General features: G+C 40.6%; 1 protein-coding gene across 1 annotated transcript in view; it reads left to right on the top strand.

Moving 5' to 3' along the window:
* The first annotated feature begins 1,118 nt into the window (after positions 1 to 1,118).
* LOC101976104 (uncharacterized) overlaps positions 1,119 to 21,878 on the top strand; it is a 91,232-nt gene continuing 70,472 nt past the window's right edge. The window contains exons 1-2 of the mRNA XM_078027916.1: positions 1,119 to 1,315; positions 21,204 to 21,330. Of these exons, the coding sequence (XP_077884042.1) occupies positions 1,229 to 1,315; positions 21,204 to 21,330 (214 nt within the window). The 5' untranslated portion in view covers positions 1,119 to 1,228. The remainder of the gene's footprint in view (positions 1,316 to 21,203; positions 21,331 to 21,878) is intronic.

Here is a 21,878-nt window from a genome sequence, read left to right as displayed (position 1 = left end):
CATTGCATGCTTTTAGCCCCTTTATTGAATATAAGATAGTTGTAATTTTGTGGATTGGTTTCTGTGTCCTCTATTCTATACCATTGGTCCACCCGCCTGTTTTGGTACCAGTACCATGCTGTTTAAATGTGTTGGGAGCATGGGCTGAGGATGTGGCTCAAGCGGTAGCGCGCTCGCCTGGCATGCGTGGGTTCGATCCTCAGCACCACATACCAACAAAGATGTTGTGTCTGCCGAGAACTAAAAAATAAATATTAAAAAAAAATAAGTGTGTTGGGAGTCTTGAAGAAGAATGAGCTTTGAAATTATAGCTCCCAAATATATACACTTCATTAATAATTTTATATTGTTCACATATGATAATATTCTGCATAAGGCCTCACTTAGTTGCTGAGGCTGACTTTGAACCTTTGACCCTCCTGCTTCCATCGCCTAAGCCACTGTGGTTGCAGCCATGAGCCACTGCACCTGGCTGTTTTTAATTTTTTAGTGTGATTGATAGAAAGTCACAATTACACTTGTGACTCACAATTTGTGTTGGACATTGCTTGCTGCCTTAGGGTATTGTTTACCAATTCAAAGCTCAAGATACTTCCTGATAAGACTAGAGAGCAGAAAAATTAAATAAAATTTAAAGTAATGGTTATTATATAATTTAAATTCATAAAATAGATACACAAATGATTAATAAAGTGATATGATCAAAGTTAATATGAGACATGGTTCAATGCAAATATCTTTCTGGATAGTCTAGATATTGCTATTCAGCAGAACCTTAAAACAGCTGCTGTTTGAAGTTCTGGATTCAAAGTACAGAACTTCAAATAAAAAGAAAATAGGAATGGTAGGGCATAACTGAAATACCCCGAATTCCAAGTTAGAGGCCAGCCTAGGCAACTTAGCCCTTATCTCATAATTAAAAAAAAAAAAAGTGAAAGGACTCTGGGTGTTAGTTGCTCAGTGATAAGTGTCCCTGGGCTAAAATCCTACTAGGGGGAGTATAGAAAACGTCGCCAAGAACTTGCCATTCTGTTCTTATTCATCCTTGGTTGGATGCACTCTACCGTCACTCAGAGCGTTGGCTCAAAGGGTTCCGTTTCAGGGGGCGGGCACTAAAGTTCTGTCCAATCAGAGGCGTGACATTGAGATCTGTCCAATCCAGCGCAGAGCCCGTGAGGAGGGGGCGGGTTTCTGCCATCCGGGGCGGCTGCTGTCCCGATCTGTCTTTATGTTCGCTCCTGCTGTCCGGGTCACTGTACTACGGAGGCGCTGGGAACCCACAGGAGAGCGTTGCGCTCCCGACCGCCGGGAAATGGTGAGTGAGCGGGGGCGTCTGGAGCCCGGGCGCTGCGTGCAACTGGCAGGACGGGCGCGGCGGGAACCTGAAACGGTGGGTGGGACACCCCGTCCTCTCCAGTCTGCAGCCCCGAGTCCTCCTCGGGGCAGCGCCGCCCTCAGCCGCTCTGGCCATCCTAGCGGAGCGCAGGTCCGCCGCGGCGGGGGCCCAGTCCCCTCTCGGGTCCCTGCGTGGTCGCCTCAGCCCTGACTGAAGCCCTGTCTGGGCAGCAGCCTGCCAGCAGCCCGGCCTCGCCCCGGCTGTGCGGTGAGACCAGGGACCATCCTCAGGAAGGGTCCAACTCTGTGCGTGGTGTTCCTGCGTGAGAATAGCCGGGGTCTGCGGGGACCTCAGCTCCCCTACCTCCTGGGCCTTCCGAACGTGCGGGAAGCAGCATGTCTAACCCAGAGGAGCCTTTCCTGTAGCCTGGCTCTTTATAAATGCCTAAGTTTTAGATGAACCCCTAGGTTTCTAGCTCCCTGTCCTTATTGCAATGCCGAATTCTCCTCTCCAGGTTGTGAACTATTTGTCTCCCATGAGCACTCTACCGCTGAGCCACAAACCTAGCCCCCAATTTCTTTAAATATGTACCTAGAATTCTTGTTACTGGATCATATGGTAGTTCTATTTTTTTTAGTTTTTTGAAGAATTTGTATACACACACACAAAATGAAATTTATATTCTAACCAACATTCTATAAAAGGTTTTCTTTTTTCCATGTGGCTGTACTCTGGAGAACTTGTTGTCTTGCAACTTTTTGATAGTAACCATTTTAATAGCATAGTTCAGGCTGCAGGGGGTCTGCTATTTGATTGGTGCATTAAGCCCTGATACAAGTTAGATTCCAGTGCTTCCACCACCTGTGGCCAAACTTGTGGTACTGGTGAAGGGCAATAGGGAATTAGGAAAGATTCACACACATAGATTATGAACATAAATAGTTTGAATCATGTGGAGCACTCCTTTCTGATGGAGAAGCAGACCTAAAGAGTTACACCAGCAATCTTTATTTATATATGTCTCCTTATCAGGTTAAGAAGTATGCAAGCATTATTCTTTGTACTAAGGAAAGTTTCAGAATTAGAAACATCTGCAGCTTTTCTACAGTTTCAATGTGAAATGTTAGGAGCTTTGTGTAGCGTTCAAGGAAGTCCATTGTTTGAAGTTACTGAGCAGCAGAGCTGGTGAAACATTGTGGTTGTCTGGCAGGAGAATTTCTGTATCCCTGGGAGCTATGTTCCTGAGATCAAGGTTAAAGCTGATAAGACTTGCACAGAGCCTCCTTGGGCAGGACTTTACCATAGCAGCAAGGCATCCTGTGCCTTTGCACAGAAACAGTCCCAGGCAGCATGTGCACCACAGCCATGAGGTCATCAGAGACCCCCAATCGCAGTCACTGCTCTCCGAAATCTAGCCTGTCAAGTTGCCACTGGAAGAGTGTGCTGTGGCTTTTTCTGAGATCTGTACTTTTTGACCCCTTTTCTTCTCTAGTGGTGGGGATTGTGCCCAAGGAAGTACTTGCCCTTCAATATCAAACCACTTGTTAGTGATCTGTGGAGATTTGCACATACTCAGTTACCTTTGTTTGCAGAACTCAGAAGGCTGGGATGGAGACCCAGGAAGAAAAGGTGTTGAGGCTCTCAGTGCATGGGCAGACTCCTTCTAGGAAGAATTGGAGTTATTACTGGGGTGAAGTGGGGGAGAGAGCTCAGGAAGCACCAAACTCCCACTTAGGCTAACAGTGGTGGCCTTTATTTTCCTCTTTAAATTCATGATTCTGGCTAGATAGGAGCTCATTCATCTGCTGCAGCAGTTGGCAGAGTGAGCTGGCAGACCCAGAGCCCTTCTAGGGATAAACTGACACCTATGAGATTTAACCCATTGTCTTCCCTGGTCCCAGGTAATGAAGCCAATGGAAGTACTTGCATGTCCATAAAAAAATCACTTTTTCCTGTGGTCTTGATACTTGTGTGTTTGTAGTCCCCTCCTCTCTCAGCAGTAGATAAATTAAAATGCGAACCACAGACGACTTTAGAGTTAGGATATGGAGAGTCCCAATCTTCCTCTCCTAGGTCTCTAAATTTACTTGTGGCATGACTTTGTCTAGGAACTTGAAACATGAGTAGATATTTATTCAGTGTATCCATATATGAAGGGAGAGTCAGGAGTCTCCTATTCTGAGGAATTTCCAACATTATCCTCCATTAACATCTGCCTTTTATTGTGGTGCTGGGGTTTGAACCCAGACCTTGCACATTCTGTATGCACCCTCTACCAGTGAGCTGTGCTACCAGTCCCTGCACCTACCTTTAGATTGGGCTGACCATGCATTGAAGTCTAATGTAATTCTTAATATGCTTGGATTTACTTTGGCCTTCCTGTTGGTTTTGACAATAGAAAATTCACCTTCATGTGGCTTCACCTATGGATTTTGTGTGTTATGAGTCCTTAGTTATTATTAATGTAATATTACAGTTTCATAATATATGTTAGTGTCAGGTAATGATAGCTACTTGTTTTGCTCTTACAAATCAGGGTTTTTTGGCTAATTTTGTATATACTTTACAGATGAGTTGTAGGGTGTTTTGTTTTGCCCCTTCATTCAATAAAAGGAAAACATCCTGAAATTTTGATGGAAAATGTTACAAATTAACTGGGAGGAAAATCATTGTCTTTGGAAGGATGAGTTTTATCATGTACACATGGTGTGTGTAATTGAGTCTTTTATTTGCTTCTGTATATTTTAATTTTCTGGTAAATTCTACATATTTCCTTTGAAAAGCATGCATACACATGAAGTATCACAGGGTTGAGATGGCTCTCTAATACTAATCTGATGTTTTCTATGGTTAAACTGAGTGTAATATGACAAAAGATATGGGTGGTCCCTAAAAACCATTGTTTTCCCACTTTTTTATTTGTGTCTTCTTGAATGTACACCCTCTTTCCCCGCCTTTGGATTTCAGTTGTTCGGACCAATATTGCTGTGTCCTCGTGTGTTTTCATGGTTTACACATGCAGTGATTTCTACAAGTCTGTGCTGATGGTGTATTGTGTATCTTCATAGATTTCCATAAATATAGAACAACAACTTACATTTCATCTTTTGTTCATTATAATTCATTTTTCCATATATTTTTCAGTATTGTTTAATTTTATATATCTGATGTGATTTTATTTTACATTTCTCTAATTTCCTAAGATTTGGAATGTTTTCATGATTATTGGCTGTTGAGTTATCTTCTGTATAAATTGCTCAAGCCTGCTTTTTTTGGTGTCCCTGAATTTTCCTTTGCTATTAAAAATTTTTGGTTATATGTGAGGGAATTATTTTCTTCCACTGTGTCACTTCTCTTTTTACCTTTTAATGTTAGCATTTGATGAATAAAATTTTTGTTTTAATGTTGCCCAATTTTTTAATTTTTTTAACATGTTTTTTAGTATACCTTTGAAAAGAACTCCTTTTTTTGTGGTTCTTGGAATTGAAACCAAAGGGACCCTCTTCCCACTGAGCTACATTCTGGCCATATTTGAAATTTTATTTTAAGACAGGGTCTTACTAAGTTGCCCAGGCTGGAATAGAAATTTCCATCCTCCTGCCTTAGCTTTCCAAGAAGTTAGTATTACAGGTATGTACCACCATGTCCACCTTGTAACTAACTCCCTTTTTATAATAATTTGTGAATGTTTTATGGTTTGCTTTTATCTTTAATTATGTATTACCTCTGACAATGATTTATGATGTGATATGAGGAAAGACTACAACAGCACATATGGGTCACCCAGATATCCCATTTTCCCAGCAGCTTTCTTTGGAATAGATGCAATTTTTGTACTTTCCTCCAGTGCAAACTTTTGTCATTTATCATTGTCTAAATAGCAAGTGTCTTTTTAAAAGTTCTGTCTTTGTATCAACAGGTCTATTTATTCATTTTATTGTGAGATGTACATGACTACTGTGACTTTATAGCATATGACCATGTGTGGCCTAATGACTTTTTCGTTGGTGATGGACTGCATGTACAGTGACAGTTATCACAGCCTAGGTGTGTCGTAGTGAACCATCTAGGTATCAGTGCTCTGGGTGATGACTGCAAAATGAAGAATCACTTTACAGTGATTTATAGCATTATCATCTACACATGGTATAACTGAGTCTTTTATTTACTTTTGTAAATTTTAATTTTTTAAAATAAATTCTGTGTATTTCCCTTTGTTTTAGTTGTAGATGGACATAGTACCTTTATTCATTTATTTTTGTGTGATGATTGAACCTAGAGACTTACATGTGTTAGGCAAGCACTACACCATGAGCCACAACCCCAGCCCTACATTTTCCTTTTAAAGCATGCATACACATAATTTACAGAGATTTACAGCATTTCCCTGAATGTATATCCAACATTAAATTAGGCATGTATATGTATATTCTAATTTATTTATAATGTTTCCTTCTAAAATATAACCAGAGTTTTTTCTATCTTATTTTTCTTTTAGTAGCATGAACATTTGACATGCTAACACTGTGGAAATGTTCATTTTCAATATCTTTAAATTTTACTCTTTTCCCTAGGACTATCTTTCTATACTCCTAAAATTTGCTTTCTCCAAACTATTGAGATTGATGATTAACTAATGAATTCTTAGGCTCTTTATTAGTTCAACTATTGAACAATGTGTTTTCTTTTTTTACTTCAGCTTTAGATACATCTCATTTTTATAGCTTTATTGTGGGGATATAGCTCAGTTGGTAGAGTACTTGCCTCACATGCACAAGGTCCTAGATTCAATCCTCGGCACTGCCAAAAAACAAAACCAAAAAATCATATTTATATATGTATATATATGATTTTTTTGTTTTGTTTATATATATATAAATATTTATATCCATCCATGAAACCAGCACCACAGTCAACATAGTTAATATAGCCATTACATTAATGTACTCCCTGGTCCTCTTTTTTTTTTAAATATATTTTTTTTTAAAGAGAGAGAGAGAGAATTTTTTTTAATATTTATTTTTTAGTTTTTGGCAGACACAACATCTTTGTTTGTATGTGATGCTGAGGATCGAACCCAGGCTGCATGCATGCCAGGCGAGCACGCTACTGCTTGAGCCACATCCCCAGTCCCCCGGTTCTCTTTTATAATCCTTTTTTCCTGCTCTTCTTCACCATATTTAAAAATTAATTTGATCTTATTGGGCAAAGCCAAAAATAGGATTAGTTTCAAAATTCTATACATCAATGAATTATCACGAATGGGACACCTCATATGGCTACTGTCCTCCTCAATAATCTGAACTTTGCTGGGCATGATGGTACAGACCTGAAATCCCTAGAGTCAGGCATTATTGTATTCAACTCAGCAGTGCCCCCTCCCTGAGTTTGTCAATTTGGAAAAAAATTAAAAATGTTCACTAATTTCAAGCTCAGAATTTCTTAAGTTACAGGTTGTTTGTTTGTTTTTGGTACTGAGGGAGCTTAACCACTGAAGCCCATTCCTAGCCCTTTTTAGTTTTCTTTAGACAGGATCCTTCTGAATTGCTTAGGGCCTCACTAAGTTGCAGAGGCCTGCAATTTATAATCCTCCTGCCTCAGCCTCCCAAGCCACTGGGATTACAGGTATGTACCATGGGCTCATCCAAGCTATGTATTTTATCAATAGTATTTGAAAGGCATAAAAATAATTCCTAAGAGGCAAGATTTAGGTGGGTTTCAGCCAGCATACAAACAAACAAACCAAAACAAAGAAACAAAACGAAACAAAAAGCAAAGAAATTGTATGCTAGGCCAGCTTTTGAGCCCATAAAATGATATTATCGAGGGCCCAATTCTTTCTAAGGAGCCTCCCCTGCTGCTGCTGTCACATCTGCCCCCATCAAACATAGAAGGGTCTTTTACACTGAGAGCTTCAGAGCACTGGGAAACGGGGGACTCAAGTGCAGTTGTGTTTCTAATGTTGTTGGAATGGAGACTTTAATGGAGACTTTAATTTAACTTTAAATTATATCCCTTTCTGAGGGTATAATTTTTAGTGAGGCTTTTTGTACACTGTCATCTGTGTCAAATTCAGATTTGGGTAGCAAGTAACTTTATTTTAAAGATGCATTGACAGACTGGGAAAGCAGACATCTCCATGTTGACTAGAGAAGCACTTGCTTTCTGTCCTTGTCCCACAGCTGATCCCATAATAGGACAAGGATTTGAGAAAATGAAAAAATAGTTTTCTTGTTGTGCTAGTGAAGGAGAAACCAAGAGGACTTCTGTCTCAGAGGCTGGGATTCTAACTTCCCTGGGGAACAATGGGCCTTTGGTGATAAGGCTACGCTGTAGCTGTGCCCTTTCAGGAGTTTTCATTTACTTGTATCCTATACAGATAGCCATTTCTTTGATCTCCTGGTGCCAGCCTTGAAGTCTTGATTTTTTCATTCCTATGTGCAAGAGCTGAAGGAGAGATAATTAGCCAAGGACAGGAAGAAGGTTAATCTTGCTCCTCCCATGGTTAGGAAGAGGGAGAGGGAGAAAAGGAAGGGGGGGGGAGTAAGTTTTAAAATAAGTCACAGTGGCAGAGTACTGAGGGTTATTTTCATTTTCTCCACAGTTAATTTTTATGGAAAAATGGGTGACTACATCTCTAAGCTGCTTCCTGTGCAACCTGGGTGATGAAGGGGTCCCTAGAATGGAAGGTTGTTGCCTGTTGTTGTAATGTTTTCTTTTAGATTTTTACTAGAATGGACAGAGAGGCAATTCCAGCCTTGGTAGTGACCTGGAATAAGCACACTCTTGTAGAGAAGTTTCTTTGATTGTTCTACATGGTATTTTAACTAGATTTTGTTGGGGGTGGGATTGCTTTTGGCATATTTTCCCCTCTGCCACCTTGATAAAAGGAATGGTCCCTAAAATATTGTTTCTTTGTGGGCTCAATTTAATCTTGCTGCTGTGGGTCCCCCTTTGGAGGCATTTGACAGACACCTGTTCCCACTGCAAGTGGGTCTCTTGGCATAATTAGCCACCATCTTTTTAAAGGTGTGGTTTCCCTTTTCTGTTTTCCCTGTACATTGGGGTCTCCAAAAAGCATGTAACTTCCCCATTGGATGTACAATGTTTTGCTCACTTGTTGAGCCACTTCTGCAGTGACAGATATTCGGCTGTCACTCTGCATTGAGGAAGGGATGTCTTAGGATCATCTCCTTCCAGGGGACTCTAGTTATTTCTGAAGCTTTTTCTATTCTGGTAGAATAAGCCTAACTCATACAGAAATGGAGTCTACCAATACAAGCAAATACCTGCAAGTTTCTACCACAGGGCATTTCTGTACTTGTGAATCATAGAAAGATTACATTTTTACATATTGAATTTATAGTAGTCTGCTTCTTAGTCTTTGGATTGTTTGAGTGCAAAAGACACAGTTCTGAATTCCTTGCTGATGTGTCCATTGCAGGCATGACCCTCACTGGTGGGGCTTGAAGAAATTGACCAAGCCACCCTTCCCATAGCGAGCTGTCTTGTGAAAGCGTTTTTATCAAGAGCAGGCCATTTTTCATGCAGAAGTGTGAGCCCATGAGAGTCTTTCTGCACTTTTCAGTGTTATCCTAGAAGTCAAGATTTTCTTTACCCCTTTTCTTCTCATCAGTATGAAAAGACGTGAATCGGTCTGATTCAAGCTGAGGTTCAAGGCCCTGATAAAGAGTTTGTTCTTTCTTGCCATTTAGGTTGCTCTGTCAGCAGCCTAATTTCTCCTGGTCACTTAGATGCCAGTCTTCAGATGACTAGGATAGTGCTTAGTTGCCACCTGCTTTGGTGTGACTGTAGTCTATATTAATGCCAATATTTTCAAGGGCATGCTTAATACCATTGTTCTTAGCTGCAAGGACTCTTCTTTCCTTCCACATAGTTTCAATGCTTACCTTCTTTCCTTTGGTCAGTGAGAGCTCTTGTCAGAGTAATTAGTTTGACTTTCTGGGTTGAAGTTTTAGGAGCAAAGCCTCAGCTTTCAATCTGTCTTGTTTCTTGACTGCAGAGTATACAGCTACCCACTGGCCATTGTCCATGAACTTGCTTTTATCACTGAAGAAGCCCAGTCTGGCTCAATGATAGACTATTGAAGAAAAAACACTTTCTGAAGACTCTCTAAGCTCTCTGAGCAGTCATACCATCTGCTAGCATGAGGGTTGTTTGATTTAAGGTGGGCGTGGTTTCTCTTGAGGTTGACATTGAAGGGTCTCAGAGGATAGTCTGGAATCTCCCTACCCTCCCAGCAGTCAGCTGACACCAGTAATTCTGTTCCAGTACTTCTGTTTGAGCCACACCAGGACTTGATAAGGAACATGGCAGAATAGTGGGTTGTCCTAGAAGGTTTTCTCAACCGCTTGTAGTAAATCACAAGCGGCTCTCATGACATGAAGGCAGGAGGACCTTTCTTTTTCTGTGAGGTCAATTTGTTTTGACAGATAGGCTATTGGTTACAGTATGTCTCCAATGCCTGTATGAGAAATCCAAGGACTGTACCTTGTTTCTCATTTAATCTTAACTCCTTTATGAGTCAGGCAGGCCTAGGGCAGGGCTGTCATGAGGCTTTGTCTTAACCTCTCAAAGGAAGCTTGGCTTTCTGGTGTACAAGTCAAATGTTTGATTTCTGATCCTTTTAGGGCTTCCTAAAAGACAGACATTTAGCTATTAGTCTAAAATTAGGGACCCAAATGTGGCAGATACATGACATTCCCAGGAACATATATTTCTGTCTCTTGTTTCTGACTTCTTAATATAGCCTGCTTTTAATCTGACATTCAGGCTCATTTGGAATTCCAGATAGATGACTATTTTACAAAACTGAGCCTTTTTGTGGACACCCCACCACATGAGGTGGGATGGTTTAGTGCAGCAGTAGTATTTGAGAGGCAGTGTTCTTGGTTAGGGTTGGCTGTAAGCAGGTCATTCACATAATGCAAAAGGAGTCCTTTATCCAGCTCTGACCCTCTCAGCTACAACTTATGATAACCTCATTGAACAATATAGAAGAGAGTTTAAATCCCTATGGTGATGTGTTATTTTCATATTGAATTCCTGTCACTCAAAAGCAAATGGTAATTAGGCATTTCTTTTCAGTGGGATGTAAAGAATTCATCTTTTCATTGTAGTGCTATGAACCAGCCACAGATACCTGGCATTGCAGTTAGCAATGAATTATGTCCTGTTGGCTGAATATTTTAAACAATGTTAGTTATAGCTCCTAGGTCTTCTTGTACAAGTTGATATTCATCACTGTGAGTTTTTTTCCCCTTTCGTTTTTTGAACAAGCAGGGCTGGAGTACTACAGAGTATTTGATAAAGCCAATTCCATACTTATTGTAAGAATTTGTCCACAAGAGGCTGTATTCCTATCAGCACTTCTCTTAAGGGGGTACTGTTTCTTCCTGGGCAGGTGACCTCCTTCTTCAACAACATCATGTTTGTGATGACATTGATCATCATCTTCATTGTCCCTTTGACCTACACAGCCTTACTCTCATTTTAGCTGACTTCCAGCAGAGCAGGCTGTCTCTTTTTCTGGATGGCAAGTGGAGACTGGATCAGGACATGATCTGGTGGCATTTGTGAGTGGAGTCATGGCTTTTTGGGTGAGAAGGTCATCTGAATACTTAATTTACACAGCAGATCTTATCCAGGAGCTGCATTGGACAACCTGGCATGTACAAAACTCTGCCTTAGTCTTCATATCCCAAGTTGCATTCAAGGGATTGGAGCACAGGATGTGGTTGAGCCTGACATGTCACTGTTATGATTATCACAATGTCTTCAACTTCAGATGAGTCCCCACTCTCAGTTGCACCCAGGGGCTCCTGCTGAGCCTCCTCTCAGTGTGGACATATTTTCCATGAAGGGAGACCATTCCCATGCTGTCTTTAGGCTCTTTTGATGACCTCTTTGTGGGGGCTGCCAACCCAACAATAGCTGGCTTTAGTTTCTGTTTTCCCAGGTCTTACCTTAAAGGTAAGATCAATTAGCTGAGACGGGTGTATGTCAGTTTGCCCCCTCCACCCATTGGAGATTTTTCTATGGCCAGGGTAGTCTGTCCAATGAAGTTCACTGTTGTTATAAAGAGATTTTTATTTTTTTCTGTACCAGGGATTGACCCAGGTTCCCTTCACCAGCAAGTCATGTTGCCAGCTATTTTTATGTTTTGTTTAGAGGCAAGGTATCCCTAGGTTGTTTAGCTCTTATCTAGATTCCATAGGGGCTTGCTGAGTTGCTGAGGCTTGTCTCAAACTTGTAATCCTCCTTCCTTAACCTCCCAACTTTCTGGGATTTCAAGCATTCACAACCACACCTAGTCCATACAGAGATGTTTAGGATCCCCCTTCTATAGAAACCAGCAGGACCAAGACGCAGGTGCCTGTATTCCTGGGGACTCCAGGAGGCCATTGTACCTGCTGAGCTCTGAGCAGAAGGCAGGACTCCATTCAGAGCCATCTGCTTTTAAGCAAATATTCAGAGGTTCAGAACACTAAAGGTTGGGGAGCTTGCACTGGAGGCTTGGTCTCTCCTCAGCTACCCTGACCTTGGTGGACAGTCAGGGCCTGGGTGGTTGGACCTGGCTCTGAGGCCAGACAGGTGCCCTATTTATCTCCACATGGTCATGAGCCCTGATACTTGTGGTGCAGCTGCAGTGCAGCCTGGGGAGCCCAGGGCCTTTGGCCTTTTTAGTCAGAAATTAGGTGCTGTTTTTGTCCAGAGCCTGTGAGGTTGCAGATCTCTCTCTACTCTGGCCATCTGCTTTTATCCGCAGCTGTTTTTCCTTTTGCAGTTGTTTATCCCCTCCATCTTCCTATACATTTAGGCTGATAGAATACTGTCTTAGGAACAATTTCTCTGCCCCTGTGCTGAGTGTTCCTGGGCAAATGGGGTGTTGTGTAAATCTTAAAAGGAGACCATCTCTTCCTTAAGTCCCAGTCTAGCTGTTCCACCACCAGCTGCCGTGTTCTTTGTGGCTTTTTTTCCAGGTTGGTCAAGGGAGTTGGAAGGCAGGGCAGAGCGGGGTCCTCTTCACTTACCTCTCTAATCCCCAGCAACTTTTCTGGGATTTTCTTCTGACATAGGGCTGGTTTTCCTGACCCACAGTGGGATGATCTGCAGCTGCCTGGGATTAGGCTGAGAAACAGTGCTGGCCCAGCTTTCATTTTCTGGTGTCTTTCTATCCTTTCAAGAAGCAGTGCCTTTTTACACCATCAATGTAGTCTCAGGCCATTTGGGCTGCTCATGCAACTACATGAATATCTGCACATGTAGAATTTCTTCCATTTACCTACCTCTGACAATTCCAATAGCAAGATTATAATAGTTAAGAAAGTCATTCAGTGGCCTTATTGTTACAGTTGAATATCATCTTTTTAAAGACAGACTCATACTTGGCTCTCTTAGCCAGGATTATTCTGAAGAGTCTATAGATGGGATCAATGCAGAATTGCCCATGTGTCAAAGGGCTAGCAACATTCAATCAAAAACACAGAGTGAACCAGAGTGGATCCCCCAAACCAGGACCAACTGAAAGGACCCTTTAAAACAGACCAGATGGGGGCACATTTCCTAGATCCCCAGCTGCCACTTAAGCACAACTCTGACACCAATGGTGCCATAGATGCCCACAGAAAGAGGGACCTGGTGCTCCCCTGTAGCAGACCTGATGTGTGGAATCCAGGGTCGCAGTGTGCACACAGGAGGAGCTTGCCAGATGTCCATGTTGGCATAACTTCACTGCATTCCTTTTCCCAGAATAGGCCCATGGTGGAGCCGCACACCATTCAGGGAGAGAAGACAAGAGGTCCTTGAAGCCAAGGGGCCTTGGCAGCTGCTGGGAAGGCCCCTCAGACTTTCCTTTTACTTACAGGAACAGCTCCTCCAGGACAACCTGAGGCAACTCACCTGTCTCCTAATTCTCCAGGCTCAGCTATCGATGAGCTCATCAGCCAGCTTGCTCTTCAGGGTGGAAGTGGGGTTGCTCAGAGCACCAGATCACCCAAGAGGGCTGGAGCAGGGCACTCTCGGTTTTCTTCACAGTGACCAAATTTGACACTGATAGCTTGGTCCTTGTTCTCAATACTCATCCTACTGAAATCAAGGTTTTGAAGAAAAGGAAAAGGTAGTTTTGTTGCTTTTCTACCAAAAGAGAAACACAGGATGTTGGGGACCACAAATCAAGTCGAAATGGTGCCAGACAGTTTGACAGGAGGAGTGGTTTGTGAGGCAATGCCACCAAGCCATTAAGATGGTAGGGATTTCTTATTGGCTGATTGCTGTAACTGGATGATGCTAATTGAGTCAAGCTGTGTGTAATCAGGTATATATACCTCTGCTGTTTTGCAATTGGGCGGCTCCCACTACCTTGGGTGCCCACTACTTAAGTTCCCGCTCGGTTCCCGCTGAGCAGGGTCTAGGCACTTCCACTCCTCCTCTGAGAATTTTATGACCACATCCCTGAATGACAGCACACCCTGAGATGCTGACATTTTTCCTCTTCCTCCTCCTGCTCTGGGTTTCCTTTTCAAGCAACATTACTTGATTTGCGGTCCCCAACAACAGGGGACTCCTGTCCCAAAGGTTGTGATTCTAATTACAAGGTGAACAGAAGTCCTTTTAAAGTGATGACTCAAAGACTACCCTCCAGCTGAGCCCTGTCCAGCATCATAATTCCCTTGAAGCCTTGAGAGACCTATTTCTTAGATCTTCCTGTGCCATCCCCAAATTCTGGATTTCTTGATTCCCACAGTACATGAGCTCAAGGACGTATAACTTGGTTTAAGTTCTGACTGAAGACATGAAGAAGGTTAATCTAAATTTCATCATGGTTAGGGAGGAATAGATGGAAAAGAGAAAGAAAAAAACAAGTCAGTTGTAAAATAAGCCACAGTGGAACAGCAGCAAGGGTTATGTTCAAACCATGAAATAGACCCTGACACATTCCTAGGGAGAAGCAAATAGAACACCTGCCAGGTGGGAATGGCTGGGGTTGATGAAGAATAGAAAATTCAGAACCTGCTGATCATTGTAATAGTCTTCATATGTCCTCAGTATGGGGCACTTAGTGAAATCATGAGAGGTCAGAACAATAGCAAGAACTGGGGATGTAGCTCAGTTTTAAAATGCTACTGGGTTCAGTTCCCAGTACCCCCCCCCCCAACAAAATTCAGATGTATGATCAAATAATCCTTTACTGTGAAGCCAGCATATACTTAGGAGGGGACAGGAAAAGACTGTGTTTGGGCTGAGGTGGAGGTGGGTCAGACTCCATGGGAGTAGGCAGGAGGGAAATTTCAGCAATTTTACTTAATAAATATTTTATATGTCCTCAAACATTCATGTTTCATGAATATTTCACATTGGGGAAAAAACAGTGGGTTGTATTTTATGCATGCATTCAGATTTACTAGGAAATGTCAGTGAAATGTGCCAATCATCTGGGCATGCATGCGTGTTTGTTCCTCATGAACATTTACCCTTACTTATTTTGATGTCATTTTATATTACTTTTGTTGATAATCTATGACATTGAACACTTTTCTTATGTGGTTTTTAAATCTAAAAATAATTTCCATCATTTTGTTACATTTAATTTGTGTGTTTATAACTTCTTCCTGTTTAACATATTTTACTGAGAACATTCTTCCATTTTTATTTCTTTCATACAGATAACTTCTCAGGTAAGATAGTCTCTTTTTGCCCCATGCCACATTCTTATGGACTGCTCTACCTTTTAATGGAGTATAATTTATCAATCTGTCCTTTGGATTTGCTTGATTTTCTTATATAGAACTCTTATTGTCCAGGAGCAGGTGTTGAACTCCCAGAGTTAAACCCTTCAATTAAAGCCTCACTTCCAGAAACTGATTATTTCTGGAGATACATATTATCCATCAGTCTGGCTCTAGAGCTTATGTACATGTTTATTCCATTGAAAACAGGTTTTCTTTTTAAAATGTAAGACAACCAAATTCCTCACATGATGTTTGTTTTCTTTTAACTCTTTTGAAAAAAAAAATACTGCTCTATAACTCTCATTTTAAATGTGTTTAATAATTACATTACTTTTTGGGCACCTTTTGTTTGCTGAGATGTAATAGACTAGGAAAGAATTGTCCAAAGCCTCAGTAATGCAGGCACTAGTCTCCCTGGCTCCCTTCCTGGTGCAGCCAGGCCTGGCTTGTGCGGTTCTCCTGTGCTGAGGGCAGAGTTGGCTTGCTGGAGCCACTGAGTTGTAGTATGACACACACACTGTGGCTCCATGTATAGGAGGAGTAGGAGTAGCCCAGTAAAGAAAGGGGAACACAAGTCTGCCAGTGCCCAAAGGCCAGAGTGAAACTCTGCCAAAATGCAAAACTCAATCTGTATACGGGGTAAAGTTGGGAGTTCATAACCCGCTTGAATCAAACTGTGAAATATGATGTATTAAGAACTGTGTAAGGTTTTGAACGACCAACAATAAAAAAAAAGAATCATAAAAGTGAAAAAAAAAGAATACAAACAACAATAACTTAAAAAAATGCAAAACTCCCTTATGAGTATGAAACTGGCTGAGAGGAGCTGCAGCCCACAGTGTGTCACTCTGACATCATTCAGCCAGAGTTTGGATGCACCTCCTGGCACTCTATGCCTGTGTGAAGCCTGATAACACTCCCCAGTCATGGATTCTGGGTGGGAACTGCAGTTAGAAAGGAGGGGGTGTCCTTCCACAGTTGTATAAGACTTTGTCATGATTCTTGAGCACTGGAGTGTCTTCTATTTGTGAGGCCCAGGTGGCTTTGCTGGGCTTGTGTCACCCACTGAACTGCAGGTCATGCAAGAACTCTAGGAAGGGTGCTAAAGTACCTAGAATGTGAGAAAATAGAGAAATCTGCAGATTTTAGGCAAAAGGGATAATCAGCCGTGGAGGGACTTTGTTCTGCCTAAAATTAGCTCCAGTTACAGCTAAGTTCACTACTGTGGCAATATGGCCTTATTACCCACTGGATGGTGGGGTGGTAGATCAGCCTGCAGCTGGAACCATCATTGGTTACAAAGAGCCACCATTGGGCATCTCTGGGTATCCACAGTTTGTGCAGTGTACACAAAATGTAATCCTGGCAGAAGCCACCTTGGTGGATGTGGTTCCTGGGTAGGAGGTGCCTTGTTGACAGTAGACATCAGCTTTTTCTTTCTCCCCAGGGTTATTCATTTTCTGTGATTCTCCCACAATATGAGAGACAGGATCTCAAAACATAGACCCTGTTCTCTCTATAGCTGCTCACAGGAATGACAACAAATCCTTCATTTTTGAGTTTCCTCCAGATTAAAAAATATCAATTTTCCTTTTGCAATTCATAGGATTATTAATATTTTTACCCATGCAATATTTGAAACTGACAGAGTATTTTAATTATCATATACCCCTAAGTAGTGGATGATGCTTTTGAAAATGCTTGTTTTAGGAGGTTAATATTTCACATTGGTGGAGAGCAAATTATTACCAGACTCTTTTCATTACCTTAGTGCCTTCTTTTTTCTTCCTTAGGCACAGTCACCTTATCATCATATTTTTGACAAGTATTGTGGTTTATATCTGGGATGTCTCCAAAATCTCACATGTTGAAATATGGTGCCCAGTTGCATCAAGGTAGAGAGATGGGCTTTTGGGCCATGATTGGATTATGAGGGTGCTGACTTTTGTGGACTAGCCCATTAACAACTGAATAGACTGGGAGGGGAACTAGTTGGAGGAGGTGGGTCATTGGAGCAGCCCTGACCAGGATCATCTTCTTCCAGCACCTTTCTCCTTCTCTGCTGCCTGGCTGTCATGAGCTGAAGAGGTTTTCTCCATGCTCTTCTTCCATGATGTTTCTGTCTTGGAGTGAGACTACCATGTCCTGAGTGCTCTGAAACTGTGAGCTGAAATAAATGTTTCCACTTCTAAGTTGTGACTTATAGCTATTTATGTCACAGAAATGGAAAGTTCAGTACAAACGTTATTAGGTGACATGTTCTTACTCAGTTTTTCCATGGTGCTGGATTTCAGAACTATCTGGGTATGACACTTGGTATCCACAGGGGTATTTCTCTTAGAATGTCTGTAGACCATCAGCCTCCTGATTATCTCTTTCCAGAGGACAGACTTATGATTGGAGTGGAGACTTGGGGGAAAACTGGTTGACTTGGGGTTTAGTGGCATCTCATTTTTTCTATTTTGTCTATATCTGTAACCCCTTGGAACTTGAATGTGTTTGCCATAACCTTCATTGCATGAAGATTTTGTTGGCCTACAAATTGGATCATAGTGTTGAGGGGGAAACACAAATTATTCTCCTTTCTGCATTTTCTCTGAGTTGTGAATACAAGGAGAATATCCCAGAGTTTGGAGAATACCCACACACTTCAGGGTGTATAAGAATCCACAGTGTACTTCAGTGTGTAAGAATAGGAATGGGAGAATGTCCAAAATGTTAGGATGTCTTGACTTTAACCTTGGGTCTGACATGTCTAAATTACAGTCAGCTTTGCAATTCCTGGGCTCATCACCTTCAAAAGATTTCTTACTTCAGCTTCAACTTTTCCCTAGCTTTAAAATGTATTTAATTAGTAGAGCTTCAAATAAGAGAAAATATATTCAAAGCCACAGGATACAGTTAGATTTTAGAAAAGGAGTTCAGCCTTGTGTTATTTTAATTAAATGTTTTATTTGCCTTTCTTCTTCTCCAAAGTGTTCTTTGTGGGTTTCTCATGTGCAAGAAGAGAAGGGGCTGCTCCTCCCAGCAGCCATGTTTATTATCTCACAAGTTACCTAGCCCGCCATTACCGTGACCACATTGTAATTTAGTATTCCTTTAACCCCGAGTGCTAGCTAACTGAGCTAAGGTCTAGGTTAATACAGTCACAGAGCCCTTTTCTCCAAGAACATCACTATAGAAACTAGATAGTACGCCTGCATAGTTATCTTAGTAGGTTCAAGGGGAAACTGCTGGGCATTCTAAGCGTGGGAAACAGTTTCCTCGAAGAACACTCAGCCAGGCATCCTGTGCTTTTGCACAGGAGTTTCCTAGTAGTCAGGCATTCATGTCTTTGCACAGAAACTTCCTAGCAGCCAAGCATTTTGTGTCTTTGCACACAAACTACCCAATCACCAAGCATGCCACAATCATGTGTCAGAGACTCCAATCCCAAACACAGAATTCTTTAATATTTTTTGAAAAAAAATGGATGCTTTTGCTATTCCTCTTGAGAGATGAATGTAAGTGCTTTATACATGTATTTCCTCTGTAGACATAAATACTGAGTTTGGCCAGCATGGTGGGTGATACGTGCCTGAGATGCCAGCTACTCAGGAGGCTAGTGCAGGAGGATTTTATGTTTGAGATCAGCCTTTGCAAATTAGGGACACCATGTCTTAAAATAAAAAATAAAATGGGCTATGGATGTTGCTCAGTGGTAAATCTATATAGAGTCCCTGGATTCAATCCCTACTGCAAAACAAAATCCCACTGAGTGTAAATACTTTTTCCAATTGAGTTGTGGGTCCTTTCTCATTCAAAACTAAATGAATAAAATTGGGAAGCAGAGAGGTCAAAGTTCAGTGACTTGTTATTAAGTAAATCTTGAGCCTACAAAAGAAGGAACCATGTTTTTTGTTTCTTGAGACCCATGTTTTCCAGATATGGGTTTGAATTGTAGGCAGTCACTTCTGAGAAGGAAGCCTAGAGAAGGAGGAGGAAGATGTAGTTGGTTTCCAGGTGTGTAGCCCAGGTAAGGGATGGCTTTGCATTTTCCTTTTAAAGTACCTTATATTTGGAATGGTTAGACCTTTATATTTCTACATTTCAGGTTTGTGCTTTACATGTTTTAGCCACTATGCTTTCTTTTCTTCTTAGAACAGTCAACTGTAACTCTTTAAATATATATGCCCAGATATACCCCCTAGGCTGGGGTCTTTGTTCTTACACGTTCACCTAAACCAGGCCAGGCATATATGACCTGTAGGATTGACAGGTTTTCTTTTTGATAAATGGATATCAGAATGCTTTGGTGTCCTGGATTCCCACTGAGGATGTATGTATGAGTCATTAGATATTGCTGAAGAAGTGTACCATGCTTTGTTTATGTTCTATCTGGATGCTCCATCGTCTATAAATGCACAAGAGTTAATGAAATGCTCATTCATTACCCCTTAGTATGTCCTGAAAGAACAGAATAATTGGAAGAGACTCAATCACTAGAATGCCAAGGAAAGTCTACTGAAATACCCTATTATATCATTTAGTTTTGATTTGGCCACTAATGATGTATCCTTTTATGTCGATTCGCACATGGTAACAATTTATTCTATTATAGCTGTTTTATCCCTATTTGCTTTGTATAAATGCTATCTGCCAGATTTTCCCCATACAGTAATTTTTGTCTCTTTGTCTTCATGTGTATTGGTAGACTTTTTCTTAATATTCTACATAAACCATCATATTTGATACAGAAACTCTACTTTCTTAGTAAGTTTTCTTTGTGTTTTGCTTTGGGGAATGCAGCCTCTGCCTTTAGTTTACCAGGGATACTTTATTGCTGGAGGTTCTGAAGTAGACCACAGGCTTTCATTTTATTCCACTTGCAGCTCAGAGACATGCACCTCATAATCTCCTTGCATTTTCCATAAATGGAAAAAATTATATCTTTCTAAGTGCCTGAAAATTATAAAGTGTACCTCAAAATAAATTTTGATTCACAGGGAAAAAATGAACAATGTGGCTCTTATTTTATTCTCTATCCTTACATATGTGTATCTCAATAGTGTCTTTTAAAATAGCATCCACCCCAAATTGATTTATATTTCACAAGTGGATTCCACTTATTTTCATTTGCATGAAAAATTGTCTTTTGGTTCAGTGTATAAAGTTGACATTTCTATGTATGTCTACATGAAACTTAAATATCATTTGATCAATCTGATCTTGTTTCTTCTTAACATGTTTGCATTACTCTTCTCATTTATGATCATTGCCTTACTCTGAAAATTCTTTTAACATTCCCATTTCATCTCGACTTTAATGCTCCCCTGCATTTTTTTTTTTCTGAATTGCAACTCAAATAAACTTGGGTAAAAATCAGGATCTACCATTTTTTACCAGTGTTTGGCAAATGTCATAAAAGATTAATACAATTACTGCCATCACATTCTTTGGGTTATCTGCATTAAGACATGGAAAATATTTAGAATGAGAAGAATATATTTGAAATGTTCAAAAAGAATTGTCACTGATAGTTGTTATTTTAATAAAGTACATAAATCTCTTAAAATACTTGAACTCAGATCCTTCAATGTTTTTTTCTTATAGTGGTCTACCTCATTGGTATTGAAGAGTTTCTCTTAGACCACTGGCACTAGGATCACTAAATTGGGATCATTGCTACATATTCAGAAAACCATGTCCAATCTCAGACCCACTGAACTAGGGTCTGTATTTTAATAAATCTCTGATTTGTAGCTGTGCGTTTAAAATTTGAGAACCATCCTTCTTACTCACTATAACTTTCTCTTCTGAGAAATAGATGATTTATCTTATTCTATATAATTGGAATTAAAGTGTATATTACTATAATATAATGCCTTAATTTTACTTTTTATAATTACTTTTTGTAATTATAGTATATATACTTTTTTTAAACTTATGACACTCTTTCCTCTGAGTTAGATAATAGAGAATATCACTGTGTTTCAAAGTATTTTCCTGAATAATTAAAGTGACCCACTTATTTGAGAGCCAGGTCTACTAACTCTCATTTCATCTTCAGTCAACTTACAAGCTCTGTGAATTATCAAATGGTCAATGTGCTGTTAATTGATCTATTCTTATTTTAGGAACTGTTGACATTCAGGGATATAGCCATTGATTTCTCTGAAGAGGAGTGGGAATGCCTGGAGCCTGCTCAGCAGAATTTATACAGAGATGTGATGCTAGAGACCTACAGAAACCTGGTCTTCCTGGGTGAGCAGAGCTTCCCTTCAGAATTCCTAATTAATCAGAATACCTAATAGAATAATTTTCTTCCCTTGATGAATATCTATTGGACACTTCTGCTCTTCCTGAATGAGTCTCAGATTCTTGTTTTCAAGATAAAGAAAGACTTGGGCAGTTTTTGTTACAGAGAAGAAAATGTTAATGCCATTACTTTCAGTCCTTCGTTTCTCCCTTTCTTGGGTTGATATATACCCTTCACTTTAGATTAGTGGTACTTACAGTAATTCAGTGATATGGAATGATGTGACCTACATGTTGAAGTCCAGTTTATTCCCTTTATGGTACCAGAATAGAAGCATCAGTAGTCACAGGGAGAATTCCAACAAGTAATAATTTCATTTTCCAATGAACACATCTTATTATCTAGATTGTATTTTGGCACCTTCCTCTGGAGCAAAGGAGAAAGCCCTGAGTCATGTACCCAGATGGTTAGAAATTCATGAATCAGATGATGTAGTTGAGAGGCCCAAAGATCAAGGAAGAAACCAAACTTCCAAATGTTGGTGGAAAAATTA

Source organism: Ictidomys tridecemlineatus, chromosome 12 (assembly GCF_052094955.1).
Source record: "Ictidomys tridecemlineatus isolate mIctTri1 chromosome 12, mIctTri1.hap1, whole genome shotgun sequence".
In the NCBI taxonomy this organism is placed as follows: domain Eukaryota; kingdom Metazoa; phylum Chordata; class Mammalia; order Rodentia; family Sciuridae; genus Ictidomys; species Ictidomys tridecemlineatus.
Note: the sequence above shows the minus strand (reverse complement) of the source record. Positions and strands in the feature narration are given on the sequence as shown.